The sequence below is a fragment of the Motacilla alba genome, chromosome 1 (assembly GCF_015832195.1).
Source record: "Motacilla alba alba isolate MOTALB_02 chromosome 1, Motacilla_alba_V1.0_pri, whole genome shotgun sequence".
Lineage (NCBI taxonomy): Eukaryota > Metazoa > Chordata > Aves > Passeriformes > Motacillidae > Motacilla > Motacilla alba.
Window position 1 is genome coordinate 96,569,358 of NC_052016.1, and position 22,399 is coordinate 96,591,756.

Consider the following 22,399-nt stretch of genomic DNA (forward strand, 5'->3'; position numbering starts at 1 on the left):
TCCATCATTTTCTCCCACCCTTCCCAGTCCCCTCTTGGCAGTCACAGAGAGCGTTCCATGTATTTTGAGCCAGTGGCTGCTCAGTGCCAGAGGAAGCCTTCCTGATGGAGCCAGCGCTGCCCCGGTCAAGGCCTGGTGACCCTGGATTATAGATGGAACAAATAATTATCCTATGGGTGTTGCATAAAATAATTTTTAAAGCGATGCCTGTTGATCTGGAATGTAGTGGCTTGAGGTAGAAGAGGGTTAGGCCAAGGGTGTGGAGAGGTTGCTGCTGCCTTTAGTAGAACAAAAGGAGAAGAGCTGCTGCCCAAGGCTGAGGCTCGAGTCTGAGGAGTTGGACCAGAGCCAGCTCAACAGGCATGGTGGGAGCTTTGTTTGCTGTGGGCAGGGCACATGGAGTCAGAGGGAAGGCAGAGAAAGCATTAGTCCTAAGACAGGTGAGAGGGAGATGCAAGAGATGAGATTTTGCGATAGGCAGGACATGAGGGATGTGTGGGCAGAGACCTGTTTTATTGCAGGAATAAAGACAGCATATCTGAGAAAATGCTGTCCTTCAGCTCATTTGGGTATGTGCTCAGTGTGCATTTGACCCTCATAAATGCAGTGTAGAGGACTCAGGGTGTGGTTTTGTGACGTGTGGCGTCAGCAGTAACGTGTGAGGGGTCCTGACCCCTCTGGTTGGTCCTCTGCTGTGCCATGAGTGTGCTCAGGATTGTTCCTGAGGCAGTGCTGTGAACTAGGTGGGTTTTGTTTAACCTGGGCAAGCACAGGTTTGCAGTGCTGGCCCAGCCAAAGCAGCAGTGTGGTGGGGAGAGACCAAGGGACATGATAAGGTTGTGTCAGAAGCCTGGCTGGCACGTGCCTTCAGTGGTTTGTGCTTGAAGCCATGCCTTCAGTGGGCTGAGACACTGCAGTAGTACCTCCAGAGTATTACTTACTCCAGGCACCAGGCATTACTTAACTACATTAAGTGCTTGTTACAAACTCCAGTGTGTTCTTTTTGTTAATTTTCCTGCTGGCTGGTGACACCTACTTCCATATGCCTCTCACAGGGCAAACCCATGCTCCCATCTGTCCTATCCCACTCCTGCATGGTAGGGAGCACCCAAGATTCATCAAAGAATGGCAAAAACTGCAAGGGTTCAAAAGAAGCTCATGAAGTTTTATTAGCAAACTACACAGTTGGCATAGAAATTCATGTTTTGCCCCTACTCTGTAATAGTAAGAGCGATAGTAAAAGAAAAGAGGGAAGAAAGAGAAAATGAAAGGGAGATCAGATTGCAGAGGAAAGGAGATCTGCAGCCCTGGATCCAGGATCAATCTAGCCAACAGGGTAGCCAGGGCCTGGGCAGTGCATCACCAAGGCTTTGTGGGGCTACCTGGTTATAGGTAAGCTTTCCCCTCCCTAGGATTAGATTTCTTGCTCTTCGTATAAATGAATCAGGCATCAGAATACTCTTCTGGAACTTTATGGAAATGGGGGAGCTTTGAGGGTCTTTTGGTAGTCTTGATCCCCCTCTACTGGATTTGCGTGTTCTTTGACCCCATTCCAATGCCTGCATTGTTTTGTGTTGGGTGGTCTCCACAGACCAGAACAGGAAAATTGCCCCCAGGAGGGTGCTACCCTACCTCTGCACATCCCCCACTTTCCAGCCACCTCCTTTTCTAACTTGCCTTCTTGAATGGTCATTAGTATTTGAGGCATAGATAGCAGCACATTAAATCTTTATTGCCCAGGCTTCTACACCATCTCTGTGGGCAGCCAGCAGCACTAGGTGGCTGGAGACAGAGTTCAGCTGGAAGCAAGGGACACTGTGTCCTTTCTACCCTCCTATGGTGGCATGTGGTGAAGGAAGTGGAATGGTCTCATTCTGCCTGTTTGGATGACGGCACTCTCCTTGTTAAAGCTGATTGCCAGGATGAAGAGATTTAGCATTAGAAATTGTTATGTCCTGAGTAATTTAATTAGTGCATAAATTCTGTCTTTTGTGGGTAGTGATGCGATGGTGAGATTTGTACGGTGTTTTTCTTCTGTAGCTTTATCTTTTTTTACAAATAAAGTGTACTCAATGGGAGAAATTATTCCCCATACATGTGGTAATGAAGATAAAAAATGCATGTGTTTTTGTCTTTTGCAATGCAAAGCAAGAATGGCCCTCTAGTGGTCACGGCTTTAAAAAAAGCGAAATGGGGAATTTTCTTCATCTCGCCCAAGCAATATTGCAGTAATTGTTTTCTCCTGGGCACTCTAGTGAGGAAGACATGCATGATAAAAATTCTTCCCTTCTCCTTGACATTCTTGTGCTTCTAGATTGAGTAACTAAGATAATATTTGCAGTTTAGTCATGTAATTGGCAGCTTCAGACTGTGCATCTGGGAGCTTTCACTTAACTGACTTAACTGCTCACGTTAATAACAATGGTAATTATTTATTGAATAATAGGCTATTGGGTTTCTTAAGGAGCTAAAGCACTGAGCTATGGCTAATGTAAATTACTGTCAACTATATGACACAGTTTGTTCCTGAAACTGCAAAATTATGCTGTCATTTTGTTCTCTTCTATGTAATTTTTTCTTTCTTTTTCAATTCTTCTCAACAGCCCAGTGACTTCTCAGTATCTCTGAAGGCATCGGGGAAGAACAAACATTTCAAGGTGCAGCTCGTGGACAATGTCTATTGTATTGGGCAGCGGCGATTTAATACTATGGATGAGTTGGTGGAACACTACAAAAAGGCTCCCATCTTCACCAGTGAACACGGGGAAAAGCTATATCTTGTGAAAGCACTTCAGTGACGTTGAAGATGGACTTGGCCACCTGGGCCTCTTATAACTTACAAGCCTTAGGTCCTAAATTCACTTTTATAGAGCAGAGCAATATCTGAAGCAGGCTTAAGGAATAGGCTCTTTCTAAAGTGTTTGCTCTGTCAGTTGCTGTTTGTCCTTTTTTTTTTGTTTGCCTCTCTTTGTGTTCCAGTTTTGTTAACCTCTGACCACCTCTCTTCAGGTTGAGAGTTTCCCTTGCGTGGCCATGGCGAGCACTCACCTTCCCAGCAGAGTTCAAAACGCCCCTCTCCTGTGTACGTTTACATAGTTAGCTCAGATCAAGGAGGGGCGTTTTCAATTCAAACCAGTGTTAATCTGTTCAGACTGCTCATGCAGGCAGAACTCTCCATTCAGAGACATCGGGCACAGTTTGAATGCACTGAAGCTGCAGCTGCTTAAGTGAGAGAGAGTAGACATAACAGTTGTGGCTGTGAGTTCTGTAGCTATATCGCTTACCGAGTAGGATAATACAAAACCTCCTAGTTCCTAGAAGCACTCTTTACACTGTACTCTGCTGTTACATTGCCTCTCTGACTCTTCGTAAAGAGTACACTAATTAAAAGCATTTTGTAATAGTACTTCTTAAACTACTATGGTAAGATTGTAGTAAAAGAAAACTAGTGTATTTTGGTCTGTAATTGCAACAAAGAGAAATTTTATTTGAAAGTTGATTACTAGAGAAAGAATAATTGAATTGTAAAGGCTGAATGTTTCGGTAATCTACAACCAAATGTGCCATCCACATAATGCTTTTTCCTCTTGCCCTTCTGCTTGTTTGAATTAAACGATTATGTATTTAATTCTCAAAGTAATATGTATCTGTAGCTGATTGTTGACACTAATACAGAAGATTAATAAAAACTGATCTTGGGACAGGGTGGGGCGGGCTACCAACACTATATATATATTTGCTTTACGGAAAGAAATCTTCGGGTTTTACAGAGGATGGCGTGGTTGGTAGGAAGAGACACACAGAATGTTTATGAAGAAAATGCATTTTTCTCTTTTCTTTACATTTAAACTCCTTTATGGTTTAAATATACAGTCTTTAGATGGCACATTCCTGAGATTGAAGAACGGATCATGAGATCTCAAAATCTTGCATACTCAGTTTTTTGGATATTGTAATAAAAAAGGTATTATGTCATGATGGAGTACTGGATTTATCCTTGGGTGGTAGTCCTGGTGTTATTTTAGCAAGGTGAAATAGAGTGAATAATGAATTTGTTTGTCTTGGAATTTGTGTGGCCTAAAAAGAAATCATCTGCAACAATAGAGGACAGTTTTGATATAAGACAGTGTCAAATGAGCTCTGTGTTTCTTGTTTCTGTGATGATTAAGTCCATTCATAGCTTTAATGAAATCTTCAAGATGGACCTATTTTCTGGTACCTCTTTGCTGTTAAAACACATTTCTTACCTATTCTGTGTTTCAGCCAGTAGGAGTGCAACTACCTCTGTGTATAACTCTAGAGCAGGTTAGGCAGATACCAGCACTGTCTGGCTTGCTTTGGGGTAAATCATGCCGCTGTCAGGAGACTGCACTGGCACCTTTGCCAGTGATCTGCAGTCTTGCTCAGATCCAAGAGGCAGGTACAATTTCTGAAGTTCTGTGCACGTACTATTTTTTCACCACTCTTGAAATCTTATTTCTGTAAGGTTTTCTGAATTGACAGCTTGTACTGGAACTAAAAAATGTATTTCTCTGTATGTGCATTAACTAAAAATTGGGCAGTGACACTTGTGCTTGGTAAAGCTTAATGAAAGAAAGCAGTGATACAGAGCAATCCAAAATGATCATGCATTATCCTGAAGAGCACCTACCCACAACTGTCTTCTAAGAAGATAGAAGTTTTCCTTGGGAAGTTGGTGAGAAGTGCCAGTTGTTTACAGCTTACCTACTGAAAGACTCCACAATGGGCTTCTTAAACTTCACAAGTGAATTTTGTTGAGAATGTAGGGATTTCCCTTCTAATACCTAGTTTTTTCTTTAGGCGAATTGAAGCATGTACCGGGAATGGCAATAATATTAAGACAGTCAGCTATATGTTGTAATGAGCATTTTCAGGTTTGAGTGAATTGCTTTTCAGTCTTATTGTCTTTTGGTAGTATTTGCAAAAATTATATATGGGAATGGTTTATCTTTTCAGTAAACAGATTACTCTAATTACTGTTTCATGCCCCGTGTTAATTTTTTCGTGAAATACTCCTTGTGTTTCCTGTTTCAGGAGCCTTCATATACCTCTTGCAATCTTTTATCACTTTTTTTCTAGAGTCCATTTTTACAAGCTCTCTTAGTTCCTAACTCCTTTCTAGTCACAGTAGCTTAGAACTAAATCAAATAGACATCTGAATGAAGGTTTTACTATATGCTTTATATTTTAATGGATTTATCAAATTTTCTTTGCTTGTTTTTGTTACCTCATCCTCTGTAAACAGCTTCTGTGTCTTGAGCTGTAAATTGTAAAGTACTTTGTTTTGGAAACAGTTAGTTAGTTTATGACCTGTAAATTACTAGCTCGAGTAATTTCTTTTCTTTTTTTTCAAGTAAGTCTCACCTTGGTTTTTCCCATGCTGTATTTTATCAGCATGCTTTCTGTTCAACAGGCTCATTAATAGCTCTTCAGTTGTTCCCATCATTATTGAGATATGTTCATACAAATTTTGCCACCTTTTCCTGCATTTTTGATCTCATTTGTTGGACTTGGCTTAAGCATTAATAATCTTCAGTACTATACGCTTCGTAAAGGGGCAATAGATGTGGATTTTATTATTTTCCTATTTTATACTCACCTTTCAATTATTTGACTAAATCTCACCTTTATTTTTTGACTACTTAGAGCCTTTTTGTCAAAACTTGTGGTGGGGGTGGGATTTTTTTTTTTTAATATGAGCGGAATCATGGTGACCTGAATTTCTTAGCTTACAGTACTCATTAAAGGCTCAAATAATTTCTGATGGAGTAGAAGTTGTGATTTTTCTTTATGGTGTTTAGTCTGGCTTTTGCCATCCTACCTGATTCATACAGGTGCATAAGTTGTCCTTCTAAGTACTATTCCTATACAGCTGTTAATGTTTTCTTGCCTTGCTGGTGTCTTTGGAGGAATGTGAATGACTTGTGAATCCATAACAGTTGCTGTACTTTCCACACAATGACAGAAAGTTTAGATCCATGTTTACAATTTTAGCTCTGGGAGCTTGATGACAAGCTCCCACTTGATGTTTCCTTGACTGTTTGTGGTATCACATTAGGTGGGGACAAATTACTAAAGGTTTAATATACAAGTGCCCTGAGAACATGCCAGGTAAACTCACATGGACCTACTGTGTTACAAAAGCAAAGGATTTGCTACTCTTTGCTTTTGAGGAGAGAAGAGGCAATGAAGACGTGCAGTTGGGTATTTAACATCTTTGACTGCATGAACAAACTCTGAAGTCCCACACTTGAATGGTTGTGCTTAGTGTTCTCCATTCAGATCTTCATGTCTCATGAATGTATACTAAATCCCTAAAGTTTACAGCTGTTCCTCCAAACCTTTATTGCAGCTTTTTTGTACTGTAAAGTTTCGTGTCTAGTTTAATGGTTTCATTATGGGGAAATAGAGACCTTCCACACTTATAACAATAACTTCTGTTATAACACAAAGTTGAAGTACTTTCAAAATGCCACCATACAATTTCACCTGTAAAAATGGGTCAGATTTTTGCCTAAATTATAAATAAAAAAACTAGAAAATGGATTACAGGTCCTTTGAACTAGGTCTGACAATTTACTTGGCAAAAACTACTAAATAACTGTAAAGGCTTTCATTTCTTCTGGGTCTTAAGATAGTTTAATTCAGTGCTTCAGATGTAAATGAAACTTGGGCAATCGCTACAATCTGAATCTGACAAGTTCTGTTTTCTTACTCCAGTGGGACGGGATGACTCATTTTTAAATGGAAACTTGTTAACATATAATAAGCTGTGAAAATTGTATTGCTGAAGTAACACCGATCTCTTAAAATGCTTTAGGAACTGTGAACTTTCCTATTAATTTCTTTTCAGTACATTCAAAATTCAGTGCCTTTTTTATGAAGTGGAAAAGTGCAAGCCAGCAAGAGTACAGCATGCACAGTCCTGAAGGGCATTACCTGTACCATGTGAATGAAAGGATGCAAGTAAATGCTGCCATTCATTCACTATTTTGACTAACAGGTAAATCACTTGTGCAATCTAGAAAGGTTACTGCAATTGCCACCCAAATGTGCACCAGCTTTAGTATGTGATAACAAGAGCTAATGTATGTTCTTGTGCCATTGTCTTGCAAAAGCAATAGCTTGCTGTCTTGTTTTTAGGTGGGCATTCATGTTGTTGAATATAGTTATAATTTGGTGGAGAAATCAACACATAATGTTTTTTGACCTAAATTGACTTACTGTGAAAAATAATTTACATATATTATTCTTAAAACTGTAGTATTTTCTGATCTTTTACGTGCTGCTGGAACTCTATGCTCTTTTTGTATTTTAAAATGTAATTTTTTTTTCTGGCATATTCTTAGTGTGTCTTTTCTTGTTAGAAAATAGAATGTTTCCCCTGTTGTTACTTGAACTATTCACCCAGCTGATACAGAAGCTGACTAATAGAAGTGGCATGTAGCCATTGACATATTAGACAAGTTTTTCCTTGCATTTTCTTTCCCATGTGGTAATATTGAATGGTTTAAGAGTGGGAGGTTAAAGAAAAAGAAAGAAGAGAGAAGACTAACTTGATAGATTATCTTCAGCAGTGGGAGTCCACAGTTTTGAGGAGAGAGTAACAGGTAAGAAATGTTCTTTTCTATTTTCTTAAATGGATTTTTTTTTTTGAAATTTAGCTTGACATCATATGGCATGAATGCATGAAATAATACAAAGATTAACAAATTAAGGTTGATTTAGTCCATTTTATTGAAGGAATGGATGGATAAAGTTGTTGATCTCAATGTCTTACTGTAGAAAATAGGCATCTTAAAAAGGGGAGAACTGGGATTTTGGGCACTGCTTTGTTGGTGGTGGGGCTTTTTATTTTGATTTTTGAGGGAAGACTTCAAAAGAGATGCCTTGCTCCAGTTTTTAAGACAGATTTTGCTTCCAAGCTTCTTCCCAAAAAACATCTCTTGAGTGTGGGCCAGGCCTCAGGGAATGTGTTAAGTGGAATTATTCTCTCACTGTAACTGAAACTGGTGGTGAATAATGGGCTACTTGGCTACTTTTTTTTTTTTTTTTTTTAATTTTGATCTCCATTAGGTTGGATACATATATCTGTATGGTAATTAATTAGTGGGATCTGTGGGTTACTGACTTAGTTTTTCACCTGGGTTCAACTCTCTCAAGTTGAAATAAGCTTGATGAGGCTTTTTTTAAATTCCTTTTTATGTCACAGAACTAGTAGTGCATTCAGTGCAATTATAATTGGTAATGCAAAGAAGCCCTTCAGTTGTGGGCAGCTGGTATGTTTGGAATACTAAGTCCAGAGATGATGGTGATGATAATACAGCCATAAAGAATTGCAGGCAAGGGCAGCAGCAGACAGTTAGAGAGAACAGGCTCTGGCGTCATTAACCAAGTGTCTAGATGGTTTCTCTTTGTAGAATTAGGATGTTTATTTTCATTTAAATACGTAGCTAATTTGTAGAAGTTAAACTTAACCCTTTTTAGGTGTACAGTGTGTTTATACATAAGTAAATTCGGAGGAATTAGCACTGCAGGAGAGAATGTGAATGTTGAGGCCCCAGGAAAATTAGGCGTTCTGGTGTTTATGACAGCTTTCCTAATGAAAGTCTTTGCAGATTTATGTCCCAGTGAAAAGTGGGGTGTTAATTCATGTTCCTTGGTTTTGCACTGCCATTGATCTGTCTTTGTGCTGCCACAACCTGTCTTCACCAAAGAGAGGGCAACTGTGAGTATGTTAGAAGAGATTTCCACAGTATCAGGGCTCTTGTGTAACTAGCTTGGGCTAAGCACTGAGTGCAGTGTGACGAGAAGAACAAGGTGTTGAAGAACCCACCAGGAATGGGTAGATGGCACAGGGAACTCATTAAACCTGGTTATGTTTGTCCTTTGCCCTTACTAATTCAGCAGTGAATGCTGACATTATCAGTGTTGGACGTTTTGTGTTAATATGTCTCAGGGTTGTTTCTTGTGCTAACAGAGATCAGATGTGCCACTTCTCTGGCTTGTCTCTGTGTAATCATTCCGCTATGAAGTTTGGAGTAGTTTAAGAGAAATTATATCTTCATTTTAGCTGGCATTTCTGGTGCAGTATGTAACCATACCTATATTGTCAGCCTTATGATGCTCTTTAGTATTACTTTTTCTGTAAAAATTAGAAGCCTGAGCATGTTTCAAGAGTTATCATTCTCAACTCAGTCCTCTGCCATGTGATGAGCACTAGATTAGCAGTCATGGGCCCCTTTCATGGCAACATCCCATATTGTGTAACAGTGGTCTTGGAGAATCATCTCCTTAAATTGACATCAGATTTGTCTTTTTTTTTTTTTTTTCCTCTCCAAATTTTTCCTTAGAAATACATGTGCATCTGTCTTTACAGTTTTTTTAGTTCCTGGAAAGTCTTCTGGTCCTTGGCTGCCGTTCTGGAACTTTGTGGATCATTTGGAACAATGGCCTTTCCATCAAGTATTGGCTTCTTGGGAAATAATACTCTTCATGATGAATTGCATTATCCTGTGTTGGGGAAACCAGAGCCAAAGGTGCTTTCCTCCTTCATGATAGTTCTGGGAAGCACTTTGTCCTAATAGAATGAACTCTGGCCGTTCTTTAGAAAAGAAACAAAGAAAAAGAGGGAACAGGTTACCCTTCCGGTTGAAATCAAATGCTCTGTAGTAAAAGCTTGCAAATCATTCTAAAACTGTAATAATGGAGAAGCTCATTATATAATGCAGTGTCAGGAACTAGTTTGATTACTTATGGAAGGAGGAGATTGCATTTTTCAGTGGTAGCAGGATGTTAATTCTGCAATAGTCTTAGAATTTCTGAAGAATAAACCCAGCCACCTTCAGGAGTATATCTGAAATCAAGCTGTGCATATTAAAGATCTGAATCTTTCAGAGTAGGGCTCTACACAGTCCCCTTGCTTGAATTTTTAATTATTTTACTGTTAACTGCAATGATTTTATGATGACTCAGATGCATAATTTTTCTTGTGTTTTTCCTAGTGCAGTTGCTTGTGGTTCGGCATAATTTTCATTGAAGCTGCTTGAGCTTCCAGGAATCTTGCTTGTCCTGTGCTTTATTCATGTGCCTTGTCTTCCTGCCTCATTTGTGCTTGGTCTCCTACTCTGCTTTTTTTTGCTTTTCTCACCTGTTTTCTCTTGTGCCCTAGAGCTTCTTCATTTTTTCCTCTCCTTCTTCTTGTGTTCGAGTATTTCTACTCTTTCCTTCATTTACAACCTTTAATATTCAGAGCCTGCCTAATGAAGAGGAATGATTGCTTTGCTCCACACTTCTCCCTTACACCCTCAGATTGCAGAGGAGCAGGCCCACTTCTCTGCATGGAGCTGTATTTGTGCTGTGGGAACATCAGGGAACAGATAATCAAGCAAATAACTAAATGGCCTGAGCAAACCTGTTCTTGCTCACAGAGGTGGTTATAGGATGGTGCAATGCCCCCTTGAATCGGCAGCTTGACTTTGGAGCTTCAGTGCATGTGTTCTCACTGTGGAAGGTGCTCAAACAGGCTAAGTGTCTGCAATTCTGAAATGGGAAGTGGGAAAATACATGGCCAGTATTTCTGCATATTTACCACAAATGCCACCACAGCATGCTCATCAAAACAGGGGCAGTGAAATTCTTATGTTGGTATTTGGGATTGTTGGCCCATCCCTTCTTTATTCCTTGCTGAAGTTTCTTCTTGACCTACTGTCTGGTATTTTCCAGCATTGAACAGACAGAATAGCAAGGATTCCTCCAAGAGCGTTGCAATTCATCAGTAGCAGCTTTGGAGAAGTGATTTGCTTGAATGCATCAATCCATGTTTAGGCTGATATAGTGGAGTTTTTACACTGGCATATAACTATAATACTGTGTTATAGCTGTAAATGCCAGTTTGTGCTGTTTATTGGGACTGTTACAATTATGGTGTGTGCTATAAAATCTTCATTCAAAACCTGGTATCATAAACAAAGCCCTTTAATTGAAAAGAAAAAAAATACCTCCAGCCCACATACAAAAGGAAGGAATAGCTCAAACTGAAAAGAGGAGTCAAAGTAATTGTTATGCACTGTACAGTGATGATGGAGAGCAGACAAAGAGCATACACCAAGGAGCCATGGAAATGAAGCAGCATGAAAGGACTGGTGACAGCGCCATTGGGAGTGTGCTCATCCACACGAATGGAGTGATGTATGTGTTTGCACCAGTGAGCTGGAGTGGAGTTCAAAATTATTGCACAAGGCATTTGCTAAGGGACTGGGCTCAGCAGGCCGGGGCCAGAGGAACTTCAGTTTCACTCTAAAGAAGTTTGTGCTTTTTCTCTCAAGATACAGAGGCAGGCTATAAATAGTAGTGGGTTTGAATTAGCAGTCGGCCTCTGCAGCAGGAAATGAAGACATCTAAGAAATCCCCTTTGTCCCAGATAGATGTGTGTGTGCATGTTTACTTTCCCTCCATTTAAAACACTGCTTCAGATTTTATTTGTTTCAGAACTGACTCGGTTCTCCATTCAGAATCAGTGCAAGCCTTTCCATAGCAGACTGGTCAGCAGGGAGAGGTTTGATTACCTTTGAGCATGAGTGTAATCCACATTGTCCTAGTCCATGGTTGCCTTAACTCTTGGTGAGTTCAATGCCTTAGGGAGGGAGAACCAATGCTTCAACAATTTTAGTAGGGTACATAGTTGCATTAAGACTCCTTTGCTCTTCTTCCTTCCCCACCATAGCGATGGCTTGGGGACACATACCCATTTGGCTTCTGTGATATGTTCTGCAGCCCTGATACTTGAGCAAGTTGTTGTAAGTCTGTTACTTGAAAAAAAAACACCTTGAACTTTCTTCTCACACCAGCCTCTCCCTCTGAATATGGAAAACATCTGCACCTATGTAGTCATGCCCATGCCAGGGAACCTCATTGCTCACTGCCATAAGAAGAATGAGAACAATGTGTTGCCTGCCATCAGTACACAGAAAATACAGGACTGCCCCATCCCTGGTGGAAGAGCAGTATGAGGCTATCTGTCAATACTAAGTAATTTTACATCAGCGTGGATATGAGTTGGATTGGGAGCTGCTGATGCATAACACTTGATGAGGAGAGGTAAAATGTGTGTGTCAATTCTGAATCATCTGGTTTTTAGTGAAGAGATCTTAATGCCTGTGCTGGCCCTCCTATTTATGCAGTTGTAACAGTAGATTTACCAGTACACATACATGAGGGGGATACAAGGCCTTAAAAACACCGATTGACTGTGATTCTTATTTTTAAAGCAAGAGAGCATGTGAATCTGAGCTAAAATACACCTTTCTTGTTAGTGATAATGGCTGGCCTGGTCTCTTTGCTGGTTCCTCATCAGTCCTTGTACGTTTGAATGGGACCCATCTCTGCCCAGTCAGGATGGGAGCAAGTGAGTTATGAACTCTTAACAGAGTGCTCTGAACTAATCCTCTCCTGGGCTTTCAGCTGCTGTGTTTCCCAGTCATGAAAGCTGTCTTTTATTGGCCTGAAAAAGAGATTTTTTTCCAGAAGGTTTCAGAAGGTTTTATCTGTGTCAGCAGACATTAGGAAGAACAGTCTTGAAATTAAGTCATGGTAAATTGTGATCTTGAGAGCTATAGATTTTTATGCTCATCTAAGATGATAGACTTAAGATGATAGACTTTCAGGTACTGAAAAAAAAAAAAAGGAAAAGGTAATGAAGACGTTATTTTTCTCTGAATGTCATTCACCCTTCTTGTAGTCCTTATCCTTTCCAGCTGATAGAGAAGTTTGACAGTACTTTCCCCCCCCCCCCCCCCGAATTTCTTCCCCTAGAATTCAGGAAACTGGCCAGTCTTGGTACTGTCTTCTGGTAAATGATTACAGTGATTACACTCACCACATGTTTTGAGTATATATATATATATTTGTTAAGCAAGCATGGCATACAGGCATGTTTCAGCAAGATTTGTCTGTCATTATGTGAGCACAGACAAAAATCACTGCTCCTCAGTGATGCTGCCTACACTGAGAAGCACACATGTACATTATCTGGCACCCTGATTGTTAGTTTGAGAATGCTTTTGTTTTTAATGGACAGTGGCCACAAACTGAGATGCAGAAAAAGGAAATTATTTGCAAAGAACCTCACAACATTATGCAATAACCACAAAAAGCATCAACATTTACTTTACATGTTCTCTAAGGGCTTATACCAAGGCAGGCTGAAATTTAATGGAAAGATCAAAATGACTGGACTTGGCTTTGGCTCAAACTCTAATACAATTCATTTCTTCCTGACTTCTGTTTGATACCAGAAGGTATTAAGGCGCTTACACTTAGGATTTTAAGAGGCCTAATTTTAGAAGACATAGGGGATCAGAAATGTTAACTTGTATTCCAGAGCAGCTGACTAAATTATATATCTGTGTTTTCTGAAATATCTTAGGCGAGGCATATTTACTTTACCAGTCTTGCAGAAAGTATAGAGAGTGAAGATAATGCCAAATCTGCAAAGAGAATGTTATATGAAAGGGGATTTCATGCTTACTTCAGTATGAACTATTGCACTGTTCTTTATCTGAATCTTGCTTCCTAAGTTTTCTGCTGTAGAATTACTGTGGCTTTTCTCAGATTTTCTGGTTATTAAAATTCAGCCCTCCATCTTCAGAGCTCCCTTGTCTAATGTTATTTGATCCTACCTAGGGGAATGTATTTTAAGTGTTAGATATTTTTAGTGGATAAAACCTTAATAGTAAGAATTTAAAGAATATTATACTTTGGGACTTAAAAACCTCAAGTTGGAGAAATAAAGAATGTTATTTGTTTTCTCAGTTTATTTCACCTTTCAAATAATGTTCCAGCTCTTCAAGGAACACTATGGTATCCCTGTGCCTATGCACAGGACCTTCCATTCCTATCCTTTAGAGATTTTGCAAGTTTTCTTCATCTACAATAAGCCAATATTAAAAATAAATTCTGGATGTCCCAAAGAATCACATAATGGTTTTGGTTGGAAGGAACCTTAAAGACCATCGAGTTCCAGCCCCCCTGCCATGGGCAGGGACGCCTTCCTGTAGACCAGTTTGCTCAAAACCCCATCCAGTGTGGTCTTAGACACTTGCAGGGATGGAGCATCCACAGCTTCTCTGGGGAAACCTGTTGCCGTGCCCTACCACCCTCACGAGTAAAGAATTTCTTCTTAATATCTAATCTAAATATACCCTCTTTCAGTTTAAAACCATTTCTTGCTTGTCCTGTCACTACATGCCCTTGTGAAAAGTCCCTCTGCAGCTCTCTTGTCAGCTCCATTTAGGTACTGGAAGGAGCTGTAATGTCTTGCCAGAGCCTTCTCTTCTCCAGGCTGAACAACCCAGATTCTCTCAGCCTGTTTTCCTAGGAGAGGTGTTCCAGCCCTCTGATTGTGTTTGCAGCCCTCCTCTGAGCTCCAGTAGGGCCAAATCTTTCCTGTGCTGGATGCAGTCCTCCAGGTAGGGTCTCACAGGAGCACAGTAGAGGGGCAGAATCCCCTCCTTTGCCCTGCTGCCTACACTGTGCTTGATGCAGCCCAGAACCATCAGCTTTCTGAGCTGCAATGTGCATGTTACCAGGTCATGCCTGGCCTGTATTTATGTAGAAACATATTTTTCTCCATGTCTTTTGGAATTACAGAGAAGACAGTGTCACATATATTCCCAGTTTCAGGACTTGCCTTTGAGATTGTCACTTGTTGCACCATTGTAGTGAAAATTTTTTTTCAGTATATGAAAGAGCTTTAAAAGTAGATTAGGAATGATTGCTTTCAATTCCTTCATCTCAGGGATTTTGAGGTTTATCTTTGTGGAGGTACAGCAATACAACACAACCGTAGCTGAAATTTGACAGTTTGTTCCTCTTTAGTTCTCTTTCAGCTTCTCTGTAAGAAGAAGCATTAAACTTGCTGCTTAATGATGTTCCTTTCTTCTCTACTGCTTGGAACTGGCCAGCTTCACAAGCTTCATATTGCAGTAATCATTATAGGATGTTTAGTATTGGGGGTTTGATACGTAAAAGAGCAGGGAGTTTCCAGGTAGGGATCAGATCCTGACAACTGCTTTAGTTTGACAAGAATTTTAGTAGACAAGGATTTAGTGAGGTTACACACCTGTTTATCTGCTGCAAACTGGTCTTTTTTTTCTTTCTCTTGCTGCCATTTTCCCATGTCTTCAGTGATTCACAGCCTCCTACACTGCAGTCCACTGGGACTGCCAGAGATGACTTTGTTATTAGTTGATGTTTCTTGAATGACCCAAGTTTTCCTTGTAATCTGATTCCATCAAGGGGATGGTGTTAGGCCTCTGGGATTTTCAGGAATGACTTGCATTGCACACACTTAAAGGAAGCTTGTCCAAAGTGACCTAAAAACTTTAAAGTCTCAAAGGAATCACCATTTTTCAGTTCTGGGCTCAAAAACATGACTTCCTTAAATGTCTGTGCTCTTTTGGATGAGTGTGGTCTTTAGGGCAGTTAGGACAAGGGTGGGAGATGGAGAAATCTTGACTCCATGTATCAGAAGGCTGGTTTATTATATATATTATATAAAAAAATGCCACACTAAAACTATATTAAAAGAATAGAAAAAATACATCAAAAACCAAAACAAAAATAGAAAAAAAAATTAATAACAAAAGTCTGTGACTCCCAAAGAGTCTGAACTAGTTGCATGCTTGATTGGTCATTAAGTAGAAATACTTCACATTGACCAATCAAGGAAGCACCTATTACATTCCACACTAGCAAATAATAATTTATTTACATTTTGAAGCTGAGGCCCCTCAGCTTCTCAAGAAAAGAAAATCCTGACAAAAGGATTTTCATAAAATAGCACAACTACAGACGAGTGTGCTTGCTCCATGCCAAACTCTCCTTTCTGCTTTCCTCTGGTCCTCAGCTCCTCTGAGCAAGCAGGGTCACAGTCCTGCTTGCATGTGAGGTCCCCCTGTCAAATGACCCCCTACAACCCCAGCTTTCGCTGTTGTGCCCTCCTCTTTTATCTATTTGCTCTCTCAGTATGTGAGATTTCTCAATCACATACTGAGCTGAAATCTCAACCTTGGGCCCTTCTTATGAAACACCATTTTAAAAGCCTCTACAAACTTCAGCTTGTCTTGAATGTGTGAAGGTCCATCCACCTTCTTGACAGAGTGGTACGTTTCCATTTTCTGTTTATGAGAACAACAATGAATCACTAATATCATAAGATTACTTCTGTACACTCTATACATGCTTTGTAGATGCCCCCAAAAATAGAATTAAATAAGGAATTCGAAAAATTTAATGGTATTGATGGGAAAATTATGTGCATTTTCTGCCATTGGCTTGTTAGAGCTCCTGTTCTTCCACATGCTTTGCAGCCCTGAGAAGTATAAACACAGCTAGTCTCCTCCTTTTTCAGCACTGCTTAGACAGTGTATCCCTCTGCTACTCGAATTTATTGCCAGAGTTGCCTAGTGGCAAATCACATGGATTCATCACATGAATGGACGTTTGTTCATGTGGAATTGCTTTGGTGATGCAAAACAGTTTCCTATAGGTCACTGATTTGCTGTCATTCAGGTGCTCAGTGATGTTATTCATCATTTCTTTTTGCTGTTGATCGGAGCCACACTTCAGGCTGTGAAGAAGGGTACAAAGGGTACACACATTCAATATAAATCTGAACGGTGCAATTCTCTCTTCAGGTACACGTTGTAAAGAAGGCAGGGAATTAATTCCCCTGCTGCTTTTGCCACAAGGTGAGCCAAGAAACTTCAGCTGATGCTCCATATTTTATTGTGCGTCAGGCAAGCCCGTGAAATTTTCTCCATGAGGGCTGTGCATGTTCTTGACTGATGAAATATTTCACCCGCTTTAGCAGTGGGAGGTTGTTTAATTAAAGGAAGTAAGTAGCATGTGCTATATCAAACACTTTAATTCTGAAAACTTGGAAATGAGAATTAATAGATTCATGCAGAAGTGTGCTTACAGGGGATTAATGACTGTTGTTAAGCTGGTGATTATTCATTTCCATTTTGAATACATTGGTCTGAGAATATTCTTGGGATCCAAAAAATTTTAAAATGGAGACATGGGGCCTTGGGAATGGGAACTTTGGGGCTGATTTCCCTTCAGTGCCACAGCATTGAAATCCACTGGCTGATGCTTCAGGTAGCTGTGACTGTCATTTCCACCATTGACGTGGCCTTGAGACTTTCTGCTCAGTTTTCAAGCATACCATAATACTGAGGGTAAGGTTTAAAGAGAGCAGTGAAAATAAATGTGTGAAATACTAGTAAAAAAGCCCAATTTCCTGCCACTGGTTGAGGGGCCCCACAGTGCAGGTTTATAAGATGTTCACATGGGATATGTGTCGTCACTGACATCCACAGTCCTCCAACAGTCTCTGAGACTTGAATCAGACCTACTTTGTCTGGATTATCAGTGCAACCTGTTTTCTCCCATCTTGTGTCATCCAGAATTAAAGAACCTGCTTCACAGTTCTAGGGCTGGGATTTAAAACAAACAGGCAGTGTTAAGAGTAAGCCCTTTTTAAAAAGGTGCCCTGTGGAATGGTATTTGAAGAAAAACTGATCATGATTTGAAGAAAAACTGATCACAGAGAAGAGCAAGAGAAAGCAGAGGTACACAAGTGTGAGTTTTTCATGCAGCAAGCATGGGATGGGGGATGAGCGAGAAAGATCAGGATGAGGAATGAGCCTCCACTGATATTCACACAGAAAGGGAAGAGCATTAAATCAGGTCTATTGATTGGCACTGATACAAAAGTAATGCTTTTCTCTTAAGCATAACTCTGCTGTCACAGCTTTTTGGTTACTGATGTGTGCTCCCAACAAAAGACATTACCTTAACACAGAGCGGTCGCTGTGAGCTGCCGGCATAACTGAGGCTGAGGCATATTCTCAAGCATGGTTACACTGACAATTTTTTTCTAGTGCATTTTTACATCTGTATTTTTCTCTCCTGAATGCTTCTGTTGATAGTCCAACTTTCTCAATTGTTATTGCTCACGTTAAGTGGTAGGAGGAGGGAAGAGTAAAAACCTGAATACTTATAATGTTCCGGCACTGTTGCAAAATCATTATTGACAACAAGTGACATCAACAGAGGGGATTAGAGAAGCACAGAAATAGTACATGAGGGGTTAAAAAGACAACGAAAGTGGCTGTGAAACATCATCTTCCCTTTCTGAAATAAAATGCTCTCATCCACTAACTCATCTATCTCTGTCCTCATTAAAGTTAGTGGGAGCCTTTCCATTAACTTAAGGGATTTTGGATCAACCCCAGATCCTTCATGCTGGGTGTAACGGGCACAGTTGTTAAGCTCAGAGGTGAGCAGAGGGAATTTTATGACTGAAGAGTCAGTGTGAAATTTCAGCCCTCTTGAATCCACTGGTGAAACTCCCATTAACTTCATTAGTGCTGGGATTTTGCCACTAGACTCAGCACGGAGTGAAATCAGTGTGGCAAGAGACAGCAGGATGTTTGACAACAGAGATGCTAGCTGTGTTTTATCTGTGGCTGGAATGCTGAAATGTAAACTGTTTTCTCTGCTGAAGTTTCGTGCTGCCATTTCAGTGGCAATAGGAGAATTGAGCCTGACTGCAGCTGCCTTCTCGCAAGGAGAGAAATTCTGGCATGGCACCTGGCATAGGCTTTCCTTCAGAAATGCTCCCTTGGGAGATTTCCAGTTTATCCAGAGGTGGCTGTATCTAATATGCAGCAGATAACTGGAATATCTTACACTTCCATCCAGCAGCAGAGACCAAGCCCATAATCCCTTCCCAGACAGAAGAAAGCATAAAACTAGGGTTCAAATAAAAATAGGGAAGAAAAGAAGCTTCTTAGAAAGTAATGAGCTGTACCCATCCAGCTGTGCTATCTGCAGGGAAATGATATATTTTTGAATTGGAAAGACATGTGTGTGTGTAAGAAGGAGGAAAAAATGATTGAAAACACATGAGAATGGGAAGGATTTTCACCACACTCTCCCTGAATCTGAAGAGAAAGATGTCCATTATAATAATTGCAGTGTAAGCCCCAAAAATATGCTGCAGTGTGAGGCCAGATCCATCCCTGGAGGGCTTGCAGGCAGAGATGAATATAAAAAAGGCACAGGAGTTCAGGGATAGGTCAATAAAATGATTTCAGTTTTTAAGCAGCTAGTACAGGATTTCTAGAAAGGGCTGGAAATCTTATTTCCCTTAAGCAGTTGTAGTTGAACTTAAAGGCTCTTGAAACACCGGTTGCTTTCCGAGATGTTGGTGGTTATCAGTATCTAATTCTAGCCTGTTTCCCAACCTGAGGCTGCCTTTGAAGTATCACTACTGAGAACTGCTCTGTGCTCCTCTCTGCCCTAGCCTACTCCCTGAGCAGGCTCTGAATGAAAGGGCTTGTTGTAGGCGTGAGCTTCACCTTTTATTTCTACTTGCTGTTGACTGGTATTAGCAGTACCTTGCTCAAGAGAGATGAGGATGATGATGAGGTGATGCTTAACTGAGGCCCCTGAGAGGACCTCATTGGCTCTAGGCTCTGTCTGCAGCCACCAAAGATCTGTCCTTGGGGAGAACACGTCGGTGCTGCATTGTGGTGCCTGCATATAGATATGCTGCCTGTAAGTCTGACTCCTCCTGGGCTTAAATGCTTCATTTTTTCAAATACTATCTTATTGGTAATGCCAGCATGTCATTAACGTAGTGAACCATTAAATGAGGAACATTTTTCCTGTCTACTTTTCTGTGTGGTAATGTTAAATGTGGTCCCCCATTCCTGCCTCCAACACCCACCCTCCACACCCCCCATCCATTTCTCTTTCTGGAGCATTCAGAGTGCATGACTTCATCTGCTTGATTATCTCTAGCCTTGGGAATGCTGGCTTTGTCTCTGAAACCAGCAGAATGTGCTGAGCAAACACCGCTCCCAGTCAGGCTGCATCAGGGCTGGCAGTTAAAGCCTCCCATGCAAGAAAACTTGCTAGGAGCTGCTTTTCGATGAGATCATCTCTAATGATAGGGGGTTGTCTTATTCTGGTAAACTGGATTGTACACGAGGGCAGTATCAGGGCCAAATAAAAGAGCTATTGTTTCTGAATGTTTTTGTAGCTTTCTAGGATTGCATTTTTGCACAAAAGTGGGCATTCATTCTTAGTTACGTTGCAGTTTCATCTTTCATGCTGACAATGTGGTTTCTGTCATTGGCAGCAGTGCCAGTAAAATCTACAATGGATTTTTAAAATGTAATTGGGGAGGGAGTGTTTTTTCTCCAAGAGGCATGAAGAGCTGTATCTCTGACAATGCAAACTTCTTAAGAGCTGTGCTGTTCACTCAAGTCTATCTGGCTACAGAGCATTGTTTTTCTTGTACATCAAGATGTGGGAGTAGGCTGAAGCAATGGAAAGGGAAGGATTGCTGACAGGTATCTAATGGGAGCCATTTCATGGGAACTCCCATGATTGGAGTGCAGGAGCTCTCTGTGTAGCATCTCCAACTTGTTGAGGGGTGTATTTGCTGCCACAGATGTTCTGATGTGCAGAACAGGAAATTAGGAAGGGTTAGATATTACTGGGATACAAGGAAGAATATTATGTTTCCATGTTAGTTGATAATATCTAAGCTATGCAAATGCAATCTTTCATGGTCTGCAGATATCTCCTTCTGCCCTCCATGAGGAAGATAAGTTTTTAGAGCTTGCTCAGAACTCAAGCTGTGGCATTACATTGTCAGAGGTGATCCAAAGAAGGGGAGGTAGTGTGTGAAAAAAAATGGACTATGTCAGTTGCATACCCTGACCCCGCAGTCTGTGAATTTCCTTCTTGAATAGTCAAAAAATGTGCATCTGCCCATGTTTTTACACAGCAGAGGCAGATAATGCAGATGGCAATTACAACCACTGTTCAAATCTTAGTCAAGCATGTACTTATTAGTTTGAACAGTGTCAAGGTCCCAGCTTTGTCCCTGTCAGGCAGTACAACCCCCGCAGGTTTAGGAGCTGCCAGTGCATGTGAGGACATTTGCTGTTTTCTGTCACTGTTTTTGCATGTATATGAAGTTGAGTGTTACCCTGGTGTTACAGTGATTGCTTCCAGCACAGCTTTTTGGGGGAAATAAATAATGCCAGTCAAATTAGGAAGTGATCCAATATCTTGCTCATAACCCAAATTAAGTAAAACAAAGCTTGTGTTTAATTCTGGTTTTGAAGAGGTTTAACTCTTTGGCGTGAAGCCCTCTACACTGTCTTCCAGTCCATCACACAAGCATCAAAGAAATTGTTATAGCTTGGCTAGAAATGCTTAAAGATGTTCCAGAAAAGTGCTTATTCTCACTGAGCTGGGAAGATAAGCTTGTGCAGAGCTGAAACCAGCTTTCAGGTGCTTTGCAAGTGGAAGCTTTGACTGTCCAGCCAAGAAGCTGGCTCAGTTTTTATTGTTTCTATTAAGATTAGTTCTCAAGACAGCGTTAATATACAGTTTTGCATGGCCTAATAAATAGAAGATGTAGCTTTATCACAGATAATGAAATTGAAGTATTTTCCATTGAGATAGAAACTAGAGAAGGTTACTGTGGACAACTGCTGACTCTGAACATTTTAGAATTCTTAAATCCAACGAATTCGTATCCATGAAATTTTAAAGGCCTGGAGATATGAGCTCAGTTAATCTCTGTATTTTGATTTTTAGTCAGTGAGAGGAAAAAAGTGTACAGCTAACAGGCTATGAAAATTGAGTGTTGATGCTAGGTAGAGGTCTATCAGCTTGACATTGATCCAAAGCAAAACAATGGAACCACTGAGATTGGAGCCCTTTATTAACAAATATAGGGAACAGCACTTTGGTAGCATCTCTCTAAGCTAAGGAAAGCTTAGAGAGATGCTAACAAAGCTCTCTGAGCTTAAGGAAAATGGATCTTACCAAATCAGGCCGATGTATTTTGTTTACCAAGAGTACAAGCTTGCCTGATAAAAGTTGCAGTAGTCAACCGAGTGGGCCTTCTTCACATCTTGATCCAGAGAGAAAATGAGCAGTGCCCAACAGAAAGTGGTTTTGATCCTGATGGATCTCCAGGTGGAGAGGCATGGAGAGAATCATCTCTGAGCTCTTGGTGTATATCATAGGGTTCCTCAGGGGTCATTTGCTGGCTTTTCACTATCTAACACTTGTGCCAGTATCTTGCTAGAAAACATGAAATGATTGCTGCTCCTGTTTGTAGAGGTGCATGCAAACCTGACACAGCTGGAATAGCTAAGTCAGCTCACTGTAAGAGCCACCCACATTATGTGATAAACTGTGAGAATGTAAGAAACACTCAAGTATTATTTCCCTGGTATACAGGGTCCTCTATTTAATCTCAAGAGAGAAAGTCTTGAAG

The 22,399-nt window shown here is 40.5% G+C and overlaps 1 protein-coding gene across 2 annotated transcripts in view; it reads left to right on the top strand.

The window, feature by feature from the left end:
• NCK2 (NCK adaptor protein 2) overlaps positions 1 to 5,220 on the top strand; it is an 85,740-nt gene extending 80,520 nt beyond the window's left edge. For both annotated transcript variants that reach the window (XM_038140106.1, XM_038140196.1), the window contains exon 5: positions 2,604 to 5,220. In XM_038140106.1, coding sequence (XP_037996034.1) covers positions 2,604 to 2,798 — 195 coding nt within the window. In that variant the 3' untranslated portion in view covers positions 2,799 to 5,220. The remainder of the gene's footprint in view (positions 1 to 2,603) is intronic.
• The last annotated feature ends 17,179 nt before the right edge of the window (positions 5,221 to 22,399 follow it).